The 16,044-nt window shown below is 39.7% G+C and overlaps 6 protein-coding genes across 6 annotated transcripts; 1 reads left to right on the top strand and 5 right to left on the bottom strand.

The window, feature by feature from the left end:
* Positions 1–41: 41 nt before the first annotated feature.
* On the bottom strand, positions 42–2,969 carry npp106 (nucleoporin Npp106; the record flags this gene model as incomplete). The annotated part of the gene is made up of 2 exons (XM_056183712.1): positions 42–2,583; positions 2,746–2,969. 2 exons carry the CDS (start codon positions 2,967–2,969, stop codon positions 42–44), a joined length of 2,766 nt encoding a protein of 921 aa, XP_056039783.1.
* A 347-nt stretch (positions 2,970–3,316) lies between these two features.
* On the bottom strand, positions 3,317–4,084 carry SOMG_04936 (uncharacterized protein; the record flags this gene model as incomplete). Its single annotated transcript, XM_056183711.1, has 3 exons — positions 3,317–3,417; positions 3,481–3,534; positions 3,580–4,084. 3 exons carry the CDS (start codon positions 4,082–4,084, stop codon positions 3,317–3,319), a joined length of 660 nt encoding a protein of 219 aa, XP_056039059.1.
* A 430-nt stretch (positions 4,085–4,514) lies between these two features.
* Positions 4,515–6,449, bottom strand: ssa2 (Hsp70 family heat shock protein Ssa2; the record flags this gene model as incomplete). Its single annotated transcript, XM_056183710.1, has 1 exon — positions 4,515–6,449. The coding sequence occupies one exon, from the start codon at positions 6,447–6,449 to the stop codon at positions 4,515–4,517; it is 1,935 nt and encodes a 644-aa protein (XP_056039748.1).
* A 2,271-nt stretch (positions 6,450–8,720) lies between these two features.
* ppe1 (serine/threonine protein phosphatase PP6 catalytic subunit Ppe1) lies at positions 8,721–9,638 on the bottom strand (the record flags this gene model as incomplete). The annotated part of the gene is made up of 1 exon (XM_056183709.1): positions 8,721–9,638. The coding sequence occupies one exon, from the start codon at positions 9,636–9,638 to the stop codon at positions 8,721–8,723; it is 918 nt and encodes a 305-aa protein (XP_056039416.1).
* A 1,475-nt stretch (positions 9,639–11,113) lies between these two features.
* On the top strand, positions 11,114–14,305 carry cdc11 (SIN component scaffold protein; the record flags this gene model as incomplete). Its single annotated transcript, XM_056183708.1, has 1 exon — positions 11,114–14,305. The coding sequence occupies one exon, from the start codon at positions 11,114–11,116 to the stop codon at positions 14,303–14,305; it is 3,192 nt and encodes a 1,063-aa protein (XP_056039047.1).
* A 480-nt stretch (positions 14,306–14,785) lies between these two features.
* On the bottom strand, positions 14,786–15,736 carry mug33 (plasma membrane anchored protein; the record flags this gene model as incomplete). Its single annotated transcript, XM_056183707.1, has 1 exon — positions 14,786–15,736. One exon carries the CDS (start codon positions 15,734–15,736, stop codon positions 14,786–14,788), a length of 951 nt encoding a protein of 316 aa, XP_056039342.1.
* Between the last annotated feature and the right edge of the window lie 308 nt (positions 15,737–16,044).

Below are 16,044 nucleotides of genomic sequence, written 5' to 3'. Positions count from 1 at the left end.
ATCTATGTATAATTTTTAGTCAAAAAATTGATGTTTTACGTCTAATTAATTTGCATCGACTGTAAGTACTCAAGGACTTGCGGAGGCAAGCGATGCTCAATCATAGTACTGTACATAACCAAGTTTGAAGCTATGAATTTTATGCTTGACAACAGACCTTCATCAGCTTCTGTAGGGTTATTATGCAGTGTACTAAACAGTATTTTGATACTAGACATAGCCATAAACAATAAGAAAGGAACGATGTTCATAATTTCGGGTGATAGTGTTGAAAGGTCATATGCTTTTTGACGCAAAAATAACGAATTCAAAGATTCATGCGCATGCTCCAAATCTCCATCGAGAGGCAAGATATTCATTTTTGCAATTTCACTCAATACACCCTGCCATTCTCCCTTATCATACAGAGTTCTTGCATCCATAACCAGAAGCAGTAATTTGCACATGTCTTTATTCGTCTTGCTTACTTTCACTGACTTTTCGGGATTGCTCTCATATATTTCTAAAAGACTTCTTGCTAAAGCATCAGGTGCACCATTAGCTACAACATTAGGCGAGGACTTCCGTTGACTCTGCTCTTGAGAATCTGCCATCCACAGACCACGTGAAATTATACTTTGGCTGAGGTTTTTCACAGCAACTCCAATCACGGTATCGTAATCCCCAAGGAGATGATACAAGAGAATAGAATCTCCGTAACGTCCATCATCATCTGCGTTTCTAGCGCCTTCCGCGTACAAGGCCTGTAATGAAGCTTGATCAAACGGCACCAAAGGCAGATAGAGGTCTAATAAACCTGTTGTGCGTTCAGTATCCTGCCGGATATCACCCAAAAATTTTGAAAAGTCATGTGATTGAAGCAACATGATTTTAACCAGGTTCATGCAGCACGTTTTATATGAGGATACCAAAGATATACAAGCAATATAGTCAAGATAAACCAACGTATCCACGGAGTCAAGGTAGCCAATGTAGGCCACGATAAGTTGAGGGTAATTAATGCGTACGGATTCCGCTTCGTGAATAAGAATATTTTCGTTTTTCTCATAATTACAGGTATGAAGAAGACCATAATATGACATGGCGATAGCATAATGGGTAGCTTCGATGGGATAAAAGGTATACAGATAATTAACAGCTCGCTCAAACTCACCGCAGATTAAAAGAGCAAGGAAATAATTAACAGGTGTGCTATTCTTTGGATTAAAATACCTTGGTCCAAAAGCGACAATCTTTTTCTGAAGTTGTTGCAGATCAAAATTGTTTATCGAGCGCTGATTTAAGTTAAAGGTGACAGAATTATTAGCATTGGCTCGGCAAAACATCAATTGCATCCACATATAGTCTTCAGAAGTAATGCATACTTCAGGAAGTGAAATACGATGAGGCTCGCACTGACCAAGGAGTTTATAAATAGCGTGCTTGAATGGATCTTCGGGAGCATATTTCATGAGTTGAGCATACTCGGCTTGCAAACGATCACGAAGCTGCTTGGGAAGAGGTTGATGGGGATTTTTTACGTAGGCATTGAAATAAGAAGGGAAAGAGCGACCAAAATTTTCAAATACATGTGCATTCGTAGTCACAAATTCTAATGCGAGATCCAGTAGGCCAGCACGCATAAGATAAAACAAGACTGCCCACACAGGAATGTCATCAGCGATCGAGATAGTTGGCTTAACCCAAGAATTATTCTTAAAAAACCTTAAGCGACTGTATGCAATCATTTTATCCAATGACTTAGTTGAAGAAACATGGCCGTTATCGGATAATTGTGCGTCAACGAATGCTAAAAATTGAACTTCCAAGAAGCGCAAAGACCCATGAATAATGTTGTTTTGAAATGAAGGACTAATATCAGTCTTGTCGGCGTTACTTGTTTTCATAGCTTCAAAGGCATGCACATTGTTTGACTTCTCATCTACCATATAAGCTAATAAAGACCATGCATCTAGAAGCTGAGGATGTTCTCGATCAATTTTTCTGCTAGCGGAAGCGAATAGCGACCAAACTCGAACTATGCGGCCATGTATGCGAGCATCGTTCAATTTGTGAATAGCGGCAGCAAAAACCCCAAATTTCTCAGAAATTCCAGACTGGCCTGAAAATTGATTACGGGTTGCTTCATTCCCTATGGTAGAAGAAGCTTGGTCAGCGACATGCAGTACGCTCGAAGCTGGTGTCCTCAAAGAATAGGCTGGCTGCGATTGAGCAAGTAACGATGCCTTCAAAGCAGGTTTGGCAAAACTCGATTGCAGAGACATGGTTACGGAAGCGCCCAAAACAGTATTATCCTTGGAGCGTAGCATCCTCCCTGTGTCTTGCAGAAACACCATTTTCCGATTTTCCCAGGAAATACCACTATCTTTCATTAATTTTATCTGAAAATCATTTGCACTGGATTGTAAGCCAGCTTCGATACTAGCAATCACGTTTTGCTCTTTATAGATTTTAGCGTGAGGGCGTTCGTACAATGTACGCTTTTCCATCTCAAGGGAATCCCATTGGGAATGGATGTGAACAGAATAAATCTTTTGTCGTGTCTGCTCTACATTCATACCACTCTCAGCGAGCAAATAATGTCTAGAGTATATTAGCATTCCATTTATGAAGTATTCCAAGCGAAACGTAGAGATTTTTGTTCAACACAATACAGAGGTCTTTCCTACTCATCTTACTCTTCTGTTATCCTCTGTTTTCCGGCCCGTTCCAATAAAACCTTTGTCTTGGAAAGTCGAAACTTACGCTTTTGTGTCGCCATCACGTGTAGATACGACCTTTAACTCTAAGTTTTTTGCTCTCTCCTCTAATTGATTCAAATTGTACTGAATGACTGGGACTTGAGGTTTCAGCAAAGAACCAAACAAATGCTGAGATTTCTCCGATAAATCTGAAACGCAGTTGGATACTTGCAACTTGCTTGCATTCTTTGCCGTTTGTGACTCTTTTTCTTGTTCTTTCGACCCCATTACATGGATTTATTTACAAAAATGGTAAAGGTCAAGTATAGCATAACTAAAGACTTAAATTAACATTTCCAATCACCTTCCTATAGTGCAGTGCACCATTTCTGTATATGTTATAACGCTATTATAGATGGTGCAGTAATAAATAAATTCATGATTTGTGGAAACCAAAGAAAAAGTAAAGAGATTCCGCTTTTCTATTGGTATCCCATTTTGTTTTTTTTTTTATCTAAACTGTTCTCTTCTTTATCTGCTTGTTCATGAACATGAAAGCCGTGGCAGATGCAACAAACCCAGTTTAAATATATCTATATCTTACTGCCGTTGCAATTAAGCCTTTGAAGAAACTGTCAATCATTCTTTTTTTCAAGAAGCGTCTGACGTTTCGGTATATCAGATCGCGAACCACTTTGGCCAAGCGCTTCAATCCCTCCAAGATCAACCAGTTTTGCTATTTCCTTGTTTAGTAAAACGAGTACCCGCATACTATCTTATTTCTCTGCCCTTTACTTACCAATATTTGGATTTTCCTTCGCCGCCTCTTCCCAGAACTCGCCTTCGAGCATCTCTAAATTTCGTTAGCAACCCTTTTGATTTCTATTCAAGCACATACGGTACTGAGTATAAAAACGAGCAATTCCAACAATCAAAGAGATAATAAAAAATAGGAGAAAATAGCCCTTAGTACATTGCAGGTACTGTAAAATTAAACTCACAATACCGATATGCCCTGGGGTATATAAAGATAGCAAGAATGCTTTCATCAATAGTTTCTTTCGACTTGGGTTTCGATGCCGTCGCAAAACATTATACTCTTCAGCTTCTGATAGCCTGGATTTCGTTTCTCTTTTTCTCTCATTAAATTTTTTGGATTCATTTCTTCTCTCACTTAATCGATCTGCAATTTCAGCACCAGAATATTGCTTGGCAAGAGAGGAGCCAGCACTGGCACTTGGGCCACTTTCGTTATTCCCGTTCTTTTTTTCTGGCTTATCTTCTAGACCCAAAAACCAGTCTCGCTCCAGTGGATCGGAAGCCGAAAATCCAAGAGGCGGTCTGTCGACTTTCTGCGCCTTATTCATAAAGGCTTCCGTCTCAATTCCATTAAATTGCTTCATATCTACTATAGATGTTCATTCATTTAATAGCTTTGCTTTCCTAGTTGAAAATGCGCCTTACCTTTCTCGGTCTTTCCTCTATTGCGTACCTCTGACTTCAACCCTAAATCGCAACTCTCGCGCTTATTTACATTCAAGAAGAAATATAATTAAACCCCGAAGTACACAAGCGTTTCTTCATCTTCGTGTTGTTTTTTAATTCCACTAAACTTCAGCACCTACAAATTTTTCATCATGTTGCCACTATCCCTCCTGCTACTACTACTACTACTACTACTACTACCACCATACAAAATTTCCCCTTGCAAATCAATTTATTCAATTTTAAACAAGTGATCGTTAATCATGTCTATTAGATATTAAACATCGTGTAACAAAATTTACAAATAAAAACAACAAACCGCCTATTAACAGATTATTTTTTGAAAGTTTAATCAACTTCCTCAACTTCGGGACCTTGCTCACCGCCAGGGGCAGCACCAGGAGCACCCTCAGGAGCGGCACCGGGAGCAGCGCCTTCAGGAGCACCACCAGCTTGGTAAACCTTGGCCATGATGGGGTTGGCAACACCTTCCAATTCCTTTTGCTTGGACTCGTATTCGTCCTTAGCAGCAGTGGTGTTGTTGTCGAGCCATTCGATGCTCTCCTTGACAGCCTTGTCAATGGTTTCCTTGTCAGAGGCCTCAACCTTGTCCTTCAAGTTGGGGTCATCCATGGAGTTACGCAAAGAGTAGGCATAGGATTCAAAGTGGTTCTTGGCTTGAATACGAGCAGCTTCAGCTTCATCTTCAGCCTTGTACTTCTCGGCATCAGCAACCATGCGGTCAATTTCTTCCTTAGAGAGACGACCCTTGTCGTTGGTGATGGTAATCTTTTGAGTCTTACCAGTACCCTTCTCGAGGGCGGACACGTTCAAGATACCGTTGGCGTCAACATCGAAGGTAACTTCGATTTGAGGAACACCACGAGGGGCAGGAGGAATACCAGAGAGTTCGAACTTACCGAGCAAGTTGCAGTCCTTGGTACGAGCACGCTCACCTTCGTAGACTTGAATCAAGACACCGGGTTGGTTGTCAGAGTAAGTAGAGAAGACTTCGGACTTCTTGGTAGGAATGGTAGTGTTACGCTTGATAAGAGCAGTCATGACACCACCAGCAGTTTCGATACCCATAGAAAGAGGGGCAACATCCAACAACAAGAGGTCTTGAGTCTTTTCGGAGGTATCACCAGTCAAGACGGCAGCTTGGACAGCAGCACCGTAAGCAACAGCCTCATCAGGGTTGATAGACTTGCAAGGCTCCTTACCGTTGAAGAAGTCAGAAACAAGCTTTTGGATACGGGGGATACGAGTAGAACCACCAACCAATACAATTTCGTGAACAGAGGACTTGTCGGCCTTGGCATCACGGAGGACACGTTCGACGGGTTCCATAGTGTTACGGAAGAGGTCAGCGCAAAGTTCCTCGAAACGAGCACGAGTGATAGAGGTGTAGAAGTCAATACCCTCGTACATGGAGTCGATCTCAATGCTAGCTTGAGCAGAAGAAGAAAGAGTACGCTTAGCACGTTCGCAAGCAGTACGGAGACGACGGACAGCACGAGCGTTACCAGTAATGTCCTTCTTGTTCTTACGCTTGAACTCTTGGATAAAGTGGTTAACCAAGCGAGAGTCAAAGTCTTCACCACCCAAGTGAGTGTCACCAGCAGTGGACTTGACTTCGAAGATACCTTCTTCGATGGTCAAAAGAGAAACATCGAAGGTACCACCACCAAGATCGAAAATCAAGACGTTAGATTCACCAGTGGTGTTGCGGTCCAAACCGTAGGCAATGGCAGCGGCAGTGGGTTCGTTGATGATACGCAAGACGTTCATACCAGCAATGGTACCAGCGTCCTTGGTGGCTTGACGTTGAGAGTCGTTGAAGTAGGCAGGGACGGTAACGACAGCGTCAGAAACCTTACCACCCAAGTAAGCTTCGGCAGTTTCACGCATCTTCATCAAGACCATAGAGGAGATTTCTTCAGGAGTGAAGACCTTCTTCTCACCCTTGAATTCAACCTCCAAAACGGGCTTGCCGTTCTTGGGGATGACCTTGAAAGGCCAGTGCTTCATATCGGATTGAACCTCAGCATCCTCAAAGTTACGACCGATCAAACGCTTAGCGTCGAAGACGGTGTTGTGAGGGTTCATAGCAGTTTGGTTCTTGGCGGCGTCACCGATAAGACGCTCAGTGTCGGTGAAACCAACATAGGAGGGAGTGGTACGGTTACCTTGGTCGTTGGCGATAATTTCGACACGGTTGTTGGAGAATTGACCAACACAAGAGTAGGTAGTACCCAAATCAATACCAATAGCTTTGCTCATTTTTTGATGAGAATTTAAAGATCGTTAAATAAAAAAAATCTAAAGACAGTTGAGGATATAAAATACTTTATTGTATCCTTGATGCAAATATTTCGTTATTCAGTACAGGGGATAAACGACAATAATCGTTAATTTTAATAATGCAAAGTAAAGGATAACAGTTGTAGTGTAGCGGGGAACACCAAGCTATTTATTTCTAAGATTCAATTCTGGAAGTTTCGAAAAACCCTTACCCTGTTGAAAAAAATAAGTGCTGAAAGAAGTAGTAGAAGCGAGTGGAATCTTTCCAGTGGCAACGTCACTGTTCTTGGAAGCACAACGTAACTTAAAGAAGCTTTGCGAACAAAGACAGAGAATGATAAGCTCAAGTGCGGTAAAGTGCTTACGATCGGTTACAGTAGTGCGGTAAAGGGATTGAACGAGGCATACTTTGTATTGCTATCGGTAGATGTGGAGAGCAAAGCAGTAAGGATTATAATCTTTATGGTATCGTAGCATGGCGACTGTTGAGAGACTTTGTTTGGGGAAGCAGGATGTGTAAAGATGTACTAAATATCAAATCAATTTGGCGCTTTCTTGGCAAGCATAATATATCTCGAATGACGAGCTAGCTTTTAAACTACATGAAAGGAAGCATGTCTGTTCCGCTTGAATGTATAAATTCATTATATTATTTTATTTTATTTGAAATTCTAACAATTGCTGGTTTGTTCATTCGCTAGTTTCTCTTTCTCTCCATCGGCAGCAAGACCCATAGACGAAATGTGTCTAATCGAGAAATGTTTTTTATCCTGCAAACAGCTCAACCTTCTTGCCAAGTGGGAAGGGAACGTAGATGATCTATTCCGCTATCCAGAGTCCACTCATTCGTTACCAAAGATCTTCTTCTACTTCTATAACCCTTTCTGCGGGTTAATTTAATCATCCAGTTAGTCCAAAGACGAAGGGTTGCAAGAAAGGTATTACTTTTCCTTTCGTGAAATCAACTAGATCAACGAAAAGCGATCTGCATAGGGCAGATATACCAAAACTTGGTTCATGAACGGGCATGCTTTGTAACAAGTCATGCCGCTCAAATATAAAAATCAAGCAAACTCGTGCACAATCTCATCTCATTCAAGCTAGGTAAAAGGACAAAACACAATTTCATAAAAGATCCTTATAGTTGTTCTCTTGACGACAACCCAGGTATTGAATAGTAACCATCTATTCAACAGTTTATTTTACCTTTTGGCTTCAAATGAAACCAAAAATGCTTCCATACTTCTTCTACCCTTAGCTTTCCCACTAGGGTCGTGAATTCAGCTCTCATCTTTCATCTTCATTCATCATTGTAAACATAAACCACTTTATTCAAACATTGCTCTCGTATCGCACATTCTCCGAAGCTTCGAATTCATTTCATTCCATGTTTTTTTTTTTCTAGCAATGACTGTACTTTTTCCCAAAGCCGATAGCTCATTTTTAGCACCGTCATAAATCCGGCGCCGCTGAACATCATCGCAAATTTTATTTGGCAAACCGTTGGAGAATGCAGCAACTGTACCAACATACTCATAGAAAAGTATTATTGGCAAATGCAGCCATAGGAAGCCGAAATGCAAGGACCAAAACTACAAGATTGGCAACGTTACCAAGCATAGAAATCACATATCTTTCAATGTGCATTGCTTTCAAGCTTCTCAAGCACGATTTGGTTGCTTTTCCTTAAGAAAGTATTAATGCTCTTCGCATACTATACGTGTGTCACTCTTAAATCATTTTACACAGATTTCCAAGAGATTTACCGTGTGCTCATAGTTAAAACCTCCTCACCATTCACGGGCTGTCAAAATATACATCAAAACTTTCTGGATTCTTTCATACACCTTCTAAAACATTCGTCTTTTCCTCCTCAAAAAAAAATAAAAAAAACCCCTTTTCGGTTTTGTCCATGCACAAATGGATCTATATATCAATGGAAATTTCATTGAATTGAGCAAAAAGTACATAGTATAGCTGAGGAAAATGCAGTCGCTTTTAAAAGACCAAAGAAAAGACGGAGGAAGATGCTTCGACATTCTTATAATTAGACGTCTTTAATATTATATAATCGACGGTAGATTAATGGGAGTAGAAGGACAAGCATAAGAGAAGAGACAAAGGGAAAAAAGAAGAGCCAGAAACGAATATGAAAAAATAGCCCATCAGAGAAGATGAAACGATGATTAACCATATTAAAATGAAAAAACAACCTAAACATCACAAGAAATCCAAAGCAATGCATCTGTCCTAAATAAAATATTCACTTCTTTTCCGGCTTGGGGGAACAGTCCTTTCTTCATCGGGTACAGCAGAAAATATGCGAAAATCGGGTTCTAAAGATTCATCTACTTTCATAACACTCGCAACATTACCGCACCGATAGCAATAGTTGGGAGCACTCCAAACAGTGACCAAATTTTTTTCATCGAAATGATACTTGTATCCTTCTTGAACAAGCTGGTGCGCCCTAGCAATCAGCTTCAGATCATTTATGTGACTAAATTCGCCAGTGACTTTTGAACCAAACAGCCAGCCAGCACCACGGGGCGATACGGTCCAAGATTCAATGTCTTCGGGATCCGACCACATGAGATCGCAAAATGAACCTTCATGAGGAATTTCTTGAGCGCGAGCCAAAATGCGGATTTGATCTAATGTACGGACTTCGGGGGATAAGCCACCGTGCACACACAGAATTTTGTTGTCAATGATAGCAGCCAGAGTCAAAAAGTCAAATACCTGGCAACAATATTTCCAAACATTTGCATTACCGTACTTTGTTTGACACTCGTCATAAAATCCATAAACCTGTGTGATCTGCCTACTTTCGTGATTTCCGCGGAGTAGTGTAATTTTATCAGGATATCTGGCCTTTAATAACATAAACAATGTAAAGGTTTCCAAACTAAAATAACCGCGGTCTACAAAATCGCCCATAAAAATGTAATTAGTTGACGGAAGTTCTCCACTGACACGGAATAGTTCTAAAAGGTCGTAAAATTGTCCGTGTATGTCTCCGCAGACGGTAACGGGAGTTCTAACAGGTTGGATATTTGATTCCTCCATTAATATTTCCTTCACCATTTCACACAAGCGTTTTAACTGGTGTTCTGGTAAGTATTTACATTTTCGAACCGTTGCAATCCATTCATCTAAATCCGCCATGTTGAAACGATTTTTTTCTTTTTAAGAAATATATTGTTCTTCGTTTTATTGCTTCCTTTAGGAATATTTTGTTTTCTTCAAATGCTTGTTGTAGGCTAAGGATACGTAAGTAGTAGGATTTTACTGTCAGTCTAGATAGGTTAGTGAAGTCAAGTGAGATCTGACGAGGGATATAAATACTTCGTTCTGTTCATTCGATAGTGCATGGATAGATACCAATAGAAAGATTTAAGATGAAAAATTATAAAATTATAAATTTTATTTATAAGGATCCAATGTTATTCGCATTACAAATATATGTAAAGTCAGCAAGTCTAGAAAGTGTCTTAGTAATGTGTAACAGGATGCTTTTGTACCTGGAGGCCAAAATCGACGAATTTCTTTGAGGAACAGTTGGATTTCTTCATTAAAAAAGAAATTCTTCAGTTCTTGTAAACTTTCCCTTCTCATAAATTTTTCTCTAGTCAAAATTTTTGGTAGAAATTTGTTTGTTAATGGAATGTAACGATTGTCTTGGCTCTTTTACCGCCAATCATTATTTTTTGCTATATGAATGAGCAAGAGTATATATTCAATTATATGTTTATGAAAACAATATGGTAACTTCATGCCATTTAGCAGTAATACATAATTCAATCATCACATTGGTAGGGCAAATAATTACTCTTGAATTCCGTGAAAAAAGACGGATTGTGGTAACGTTACAGATCTTGAACGCTTCAAGTTCGATGGACGATACGTACAGCGAAACTCAACTCGCTATTCTTTGGCTGATTCATCGGTAGACGAAACAATGAAAATTTGGAAACTAAACAGCAATGCCTGCAATGCCTATTTCAGTTGTTCCTTTATTTACCTTTGATACTCTATCAAGTAACGCTATGTCACCAGCACAGCTAGTAATGCCTTGTATGGTAGCAGATTACTAAGTAACATATTTGTTCCTGGTAAAAAAAAAGAAACAATAAACAAACAATAAACAAATAAAAATAAAAAAAGAGAGCAAGACACACAGACAGACCTAACCAGAAAAGAACGAGTGAGTGAATGAATAAGGAAAAATTATTTTATAAAGGAAGCAAATCACAGAAATTAAAAATCAGTAAATAATGAATATTTTATAGTGAGTCATAAGTTCTTTTTTTAAACTATAGACCCTTTATGTTCTTTTCGAATCCATTTTTAAATTTAAAAACCCATATATTATACAAATCAATCAATTGTTTTCGAATACGCTCATACTAAAGGAATTTTTTTATTACAATATCCCACCCGGTTTCTTTGTAAACAAATCGGCATTCAAGATATGAAGAATGAGTAGTGATGTTTGGTATTGTACGAAAAATCAGTTAAGGACCGAAAAGATATTGGTAGGAAGGACGGTCGACCACGTTATTCCGTACTAACCAAAAGGCATGCCAGCTGAAACGTAAACAAACACGAAACGGCATAAAGAAGACATGAGAGTAGCTTAAATGAACATGGAACAACTGTGGCTAGAACATGATTTGAGTGAAGAATGGATTCCGAGATCGAGTTCCGATAATTTAGACTCCAAGGAGGAAATTCAGTCTTCTCCAAATCCCACAAACACAAACTCATCCAAGAAGGTACCTACCGCTCCTTCCAGCGATCCAGGAACTTTCAAGAAGGGATCAGAATCTTCTTTAGATATTCCGCAATGGAAACAGATCAATGCAAAGAACCCAGTGGCTCGTGATATTTTTGCAAAACTAGATCTAGAAAACTTGTTTGATGGAGGCGGTAGTTCAAGGAATCATTCCAGCACATCCCAAAAGCGACCAGATTCCTCTTCCAACCCAATCCCTACAAGCTCTTCAGTTCCATCCATCTCCTCTGAACCTTCAGGAAGCTATCATGCCAAATCTTCTCCCAATCATTCGTTTTCTTCACAATCAAAACAGTCTCCTACTTTTTTAAATAGCTCTCCTCCGATCACAAGCTCTCCACCCCATACTGTTTCTCATTCTACTACACCTCATTCTCAGAAATCTTCTTCGTCTCCCAAGAAAGACCCTTCCCGGTCTTCCTCCCGGAGGCGACATCCTTCTGTGACAAATTCCTCAAAATCATCTTCCCCGTCTTCCATGGCTTCCTCACCATCCGTCCAGAAAGGTAACTCTTCTCCCTTAAAACTTTTTCAGGGCGCTAGTGATCCTTTTACCCGTGAACATTTGAACCAACTTGCTCAGGATGTCAAATCAAACTCTTTCGAGTCTTCCGCAGAAGACTCATTTCCCTTGCCAAGCTCCAGGCGAGTCTCTAAGCCTGTGCGCACAACTGAGCGGAAAGCCGGGCTCAATACCAAGGACTTATACCAAGAAGTAGAAGAAGTTATGGCAAAGCTACGAGGTCGAATACCACCTTCAAGTCACGAATCCACCGTTTTCCTTCCCCGGAAACTAAGCGGTCTTCAAGAGGAAGAGGAACAAAATGAAGCCAGCGAATTTAGCAAAGATGATAGCTCTAACCCGTTTCCTTCTCTTAGTGACCAGCTTCACTTGCGCGAGTTAGAAAAGAAGCAAAAACTTTTGAATTTACACCAAAATCAGTCAGAAACTGTCTCCAGTCACTCACCGCCTTCTCTTGTTCAGTCGTCTGCTGGAACAAAAAGTGAAAAGCGATCTTCCTATGCTTCTTCTGATGACCGTATGAAAGATTCCTTCAAGTCACGCAGTCAGAAAACACAAAATGATAGCAATAATCAACACGACTTTAAAGCGCAGTCAGAAAATCCAAACATGGTCGTAATCACTCCAGCAGACTTACCGGATGGCATCGATACGACTCAAGGGTCAATGGAGTATGACCGTGTACACAACCGTTGGCGTCGTCGTGGTCATGACTCTGATATGGCTTTTGATTTCAGTTCTGAAGGAGAGGATGACGGATTCTCATCTAATCTGACTGTTTCCTACAAAGCTGCGCAAGATTCTAGTCCTCCTTCGAATAAACACCCTAATGTTCAGAAAAAGCAGCCAAACTCCTACCCTATGAGGAAAGATAATAGTAAAGATCCTAAATATTCATCATTATCTCTTCGTGATGTTTCCAATACTCCTTCTCAAATCGCTTTTTCCTTTCAGGATTTTCTACCAAAGGATGATAGTCATGACAATTTCAATCATTTGCTTGCCAACAATTCTTCTGACTTCCCTGCCGATGGTCCAACCTCTACCTTTACTTCCCCCGAAAAAACCCATGACGACCAGGCAATGGATGAGGATTACAGTTTTTCTGTCTCAAAGCAATCTATCACTCGTTTACTTGAAGATGTAGAGCCTTACCATCCATTTTGGAGAAGGATTATTCAACTAGACATAAGCAGGAGGAACTTGGATTCTCTGATTGGGCTTTCTGAGCAATGTCCTTGTCTTGAAGACCTTAATATAGAGAGTAATGAGTTATCCTACTTAACTGGATGTCCTTCTTCAATTCGGAATTTAAATGCTGTCAACAATCATTTCTCTAGTCTTACTACTTTTTCGCACTTGATAAATCTCCAATACTTGGATTTATCGTCTAACCAGTTAGAAGATCTAACAGCTCTCTCTCCTTTGATTCACTTGCGTGAACTAAACGTTGATAACAACCAACTGTGGAATATTGATGGTATATTACGTTTGGATGGACTTCTCAAATTAAGCGCTCGCGGAAATCGATTTAAGCAACTCTCGTTCACAAACTCTAATTTAAATAGGCTGGAAGAATTACTTTTGGGCAATAATGCATTAGAAAGCATCGAAGAGATTAGCTCTCTTCAGAATTTAATGGTTTTACAGCTGGATGGCAATCAACTTACAACCTTGCAAGCTAGCCAACCGATGATTCATCTACGCGTTTTGCGCCTAAACAACAATGCCATTCAACATCTGGAAGTAGATCAGTACCCAAATTTACGGACGTTATATATGGATTACAACTGCTTTACGAACATTCCTAATATTAATCGGCTAAAGCGTTTAGTTAATTTTTCTTTCCGATCGCAAGAATTCAAATCTGGTAGATATATCTTCACACCTCCTTTAGACATAAGGAATTTGTACTTGTCGAACAATGCCTCTATGGTACTTCAAACCCATAATATGTTATTGGGGATTAAGTATTTGGAGTTAGCAAATATTCAAATAACAGAACTACCCGCCGACTTTGCAAAGAGTTTGCCGAACCTGCGAGTTTTAGATTTGTCTCACAATTATATAAGTGAATTATCTGCTTTAAGAGGGTTTTCTTTATTACACCGTTTATATCTTGTTGGCAACAGAATTGACAAGATGAAGAATGTATGCGATACGCTGTCCCACTTGAAAAAGTTGACTCATCTTGACTTACGCATGAATCCTTTGACGTTTAACATTTATCCTATGATTGACAATCCTGTATATGAACTGTCTGCTGCTTCTAAGTACCATCAGAATTTTGACCAATCGTCCCAAAGAACACTTAGACATCCAAGACAAAAGTGGGCTGAGAAAGACAGCGCATTTATAAAAACGATGCCAGAATCAGGAAAGAGCCGCCGGAAAATGTACACAGAAGCAATTACTCTATCTTGTTCTCGCTTAGAATGGCTAGATGGACTGGATTTTGAACTTAATGGAAACGATACTTCTATATTACATTCTGTGCTTCATGAGATAAAATAATTAACAAGCGAAACTTTTTGGTTAATGAACGTTATACATTAATATATTACGAGCTAAATTTTTTGTAAAGATATAATGTTGTTGAGAAATGGAAAAGAAATTGAATGTACTCAAAACACGCACAATCAAAGAACTTCTATGGATGGTTCAAGTAATGTCATTTGTAATGAGCTTTAAGAAAGAGTAATAATTCATATGAATGCAAATGATAAAATATACAGGCAAAAATAGAAAATCATAAAATAGTAATTAATAAAAAATCAACGACAAAGCACAAATAAGAATACACTTCGTTTCTAAGAATAGATAGGGATAAACCCCGCTTATGTATATAAATAACAAACCACAAAATAACAAATCGATGACTTACAAGTAGAAAGATAAAGATAAAAAGTACGAACTAAAAAAAAGTTGCCAAGGCTCGAAAAATAAGCAATGGATTCACCAAGCATAGCTTTCAGAAATGCATGTTAGAGATCATTACTTCGGAGGTTTGATGTCTTCAATAGACCAAGGATTTGGAGGTGGGTCCTTAAAAGGGTTTTCGGGATCTTTGAAAGGATTTTCGGGAGCATTTTGTTTGCTGCTGTTGCGCATAAAAGGAAATCTGAATCCAGATGACTGAGGAGCAGCTTCAGGAGTGTATGAGGATAACGAACGGCTGTCACCACTTAAAGTAGGTTTCAATTTCGTAAGAGAATCACCACGCTTGTGAGAAAGTTTATCGTAATCAGGAAGAGAGTCGTAGGCAGGCTTCTCCATACTATAATCAGCAAACTTGGGAAGGTCACCAGTACGGGAGGAAGTAGAGAAGAGGTTGCTGTTGTTTTGAAGAGAGTAAGGATTGTAAGCCATGCTATCGGCATGGGAGCGGCGAATATGCTTGGCTTGGGCCTTGACGGCCTGTCTACGGGCAATCAACAATAAGAAGAGAACAATCAATTGAATTCCGGCATTTGCAAGTACAAGCCATGAAAGCCACTGAATGCGAGGAACAAAAGTAATTACACAGATGACGAAGGCGATGGCAGTAATGAAAACATTAAAGAAGATGATACTAGCGACGAAATTGAAAAAGCCAGGGGAACGGGAGATACGGCCAATGTGAGCAAACAAAAGCAAGATTGTGGCAAAAGCACAAATGCAAGCAGCGACCGGAATCAAGACGAGACCGTAAGAAGCTCTTTGACGGACCGTAGTGGAGGTACGGAAACCGGAAGAGGCATGATCATTCAAATAATCCAAACTATAGCCAACGATAGTTTTGCTACATTGGTCACCCTTGCAATATCCAAAGGTACCAAAAAGGACATCGTCAGATTTGGAGAGACCAATTTTCTTGGAAAGGGGGGCGGTACAGATGGACAAGACGAAAAACACAATGGCCACAAGCAGCAAAATTAAGGAAGGGGTAGCGCAGCTGAACCTCATGATGGAAGAGAAAAAGAGATTAGGGAAAAAAAAGAATTAAAAAGAATGAGAGGAAGCAGTCAAGATGGAAAAGAGCAAAAAAACTCTTTCTTTTTTATTTTGAAGTTGAAGTCTAAGAGGCTCGGTAACGTGTAGTCGTGTAGCTAGAAAAGTTCGACGTTCAAAAACTACACATACAGTAAGCTAGATATCGTTGGAAGTGACCAAAAATGCGAAAGAAGCCACTTTAGATGGAAAAAGCAAAATTTTCCAAAGGACGAAGCAAAATTCGTTTGAACTCAAAAATGATCAAGAATCAAACGAATTTG

Source organism: Schizosaccharomyces osmophilus, chromosome 3, assembly GCF_027921745.1.
Source record: "Schizosaccharomyces osmophilus chromosome 3, complete sequence".
NCBI classification, from domain to species: Eukaryota; Fungi; Ascomycota; class Schizosaccharomycetes; order Schizosaccharomycetales; family Schizosaccharomycetaceae; genus Schizosaccharomyces; species Schizosaccharomyces osmophilus.
This window is presented reverse-complemented; position numbering and strand designations above follow the sequence as displayed.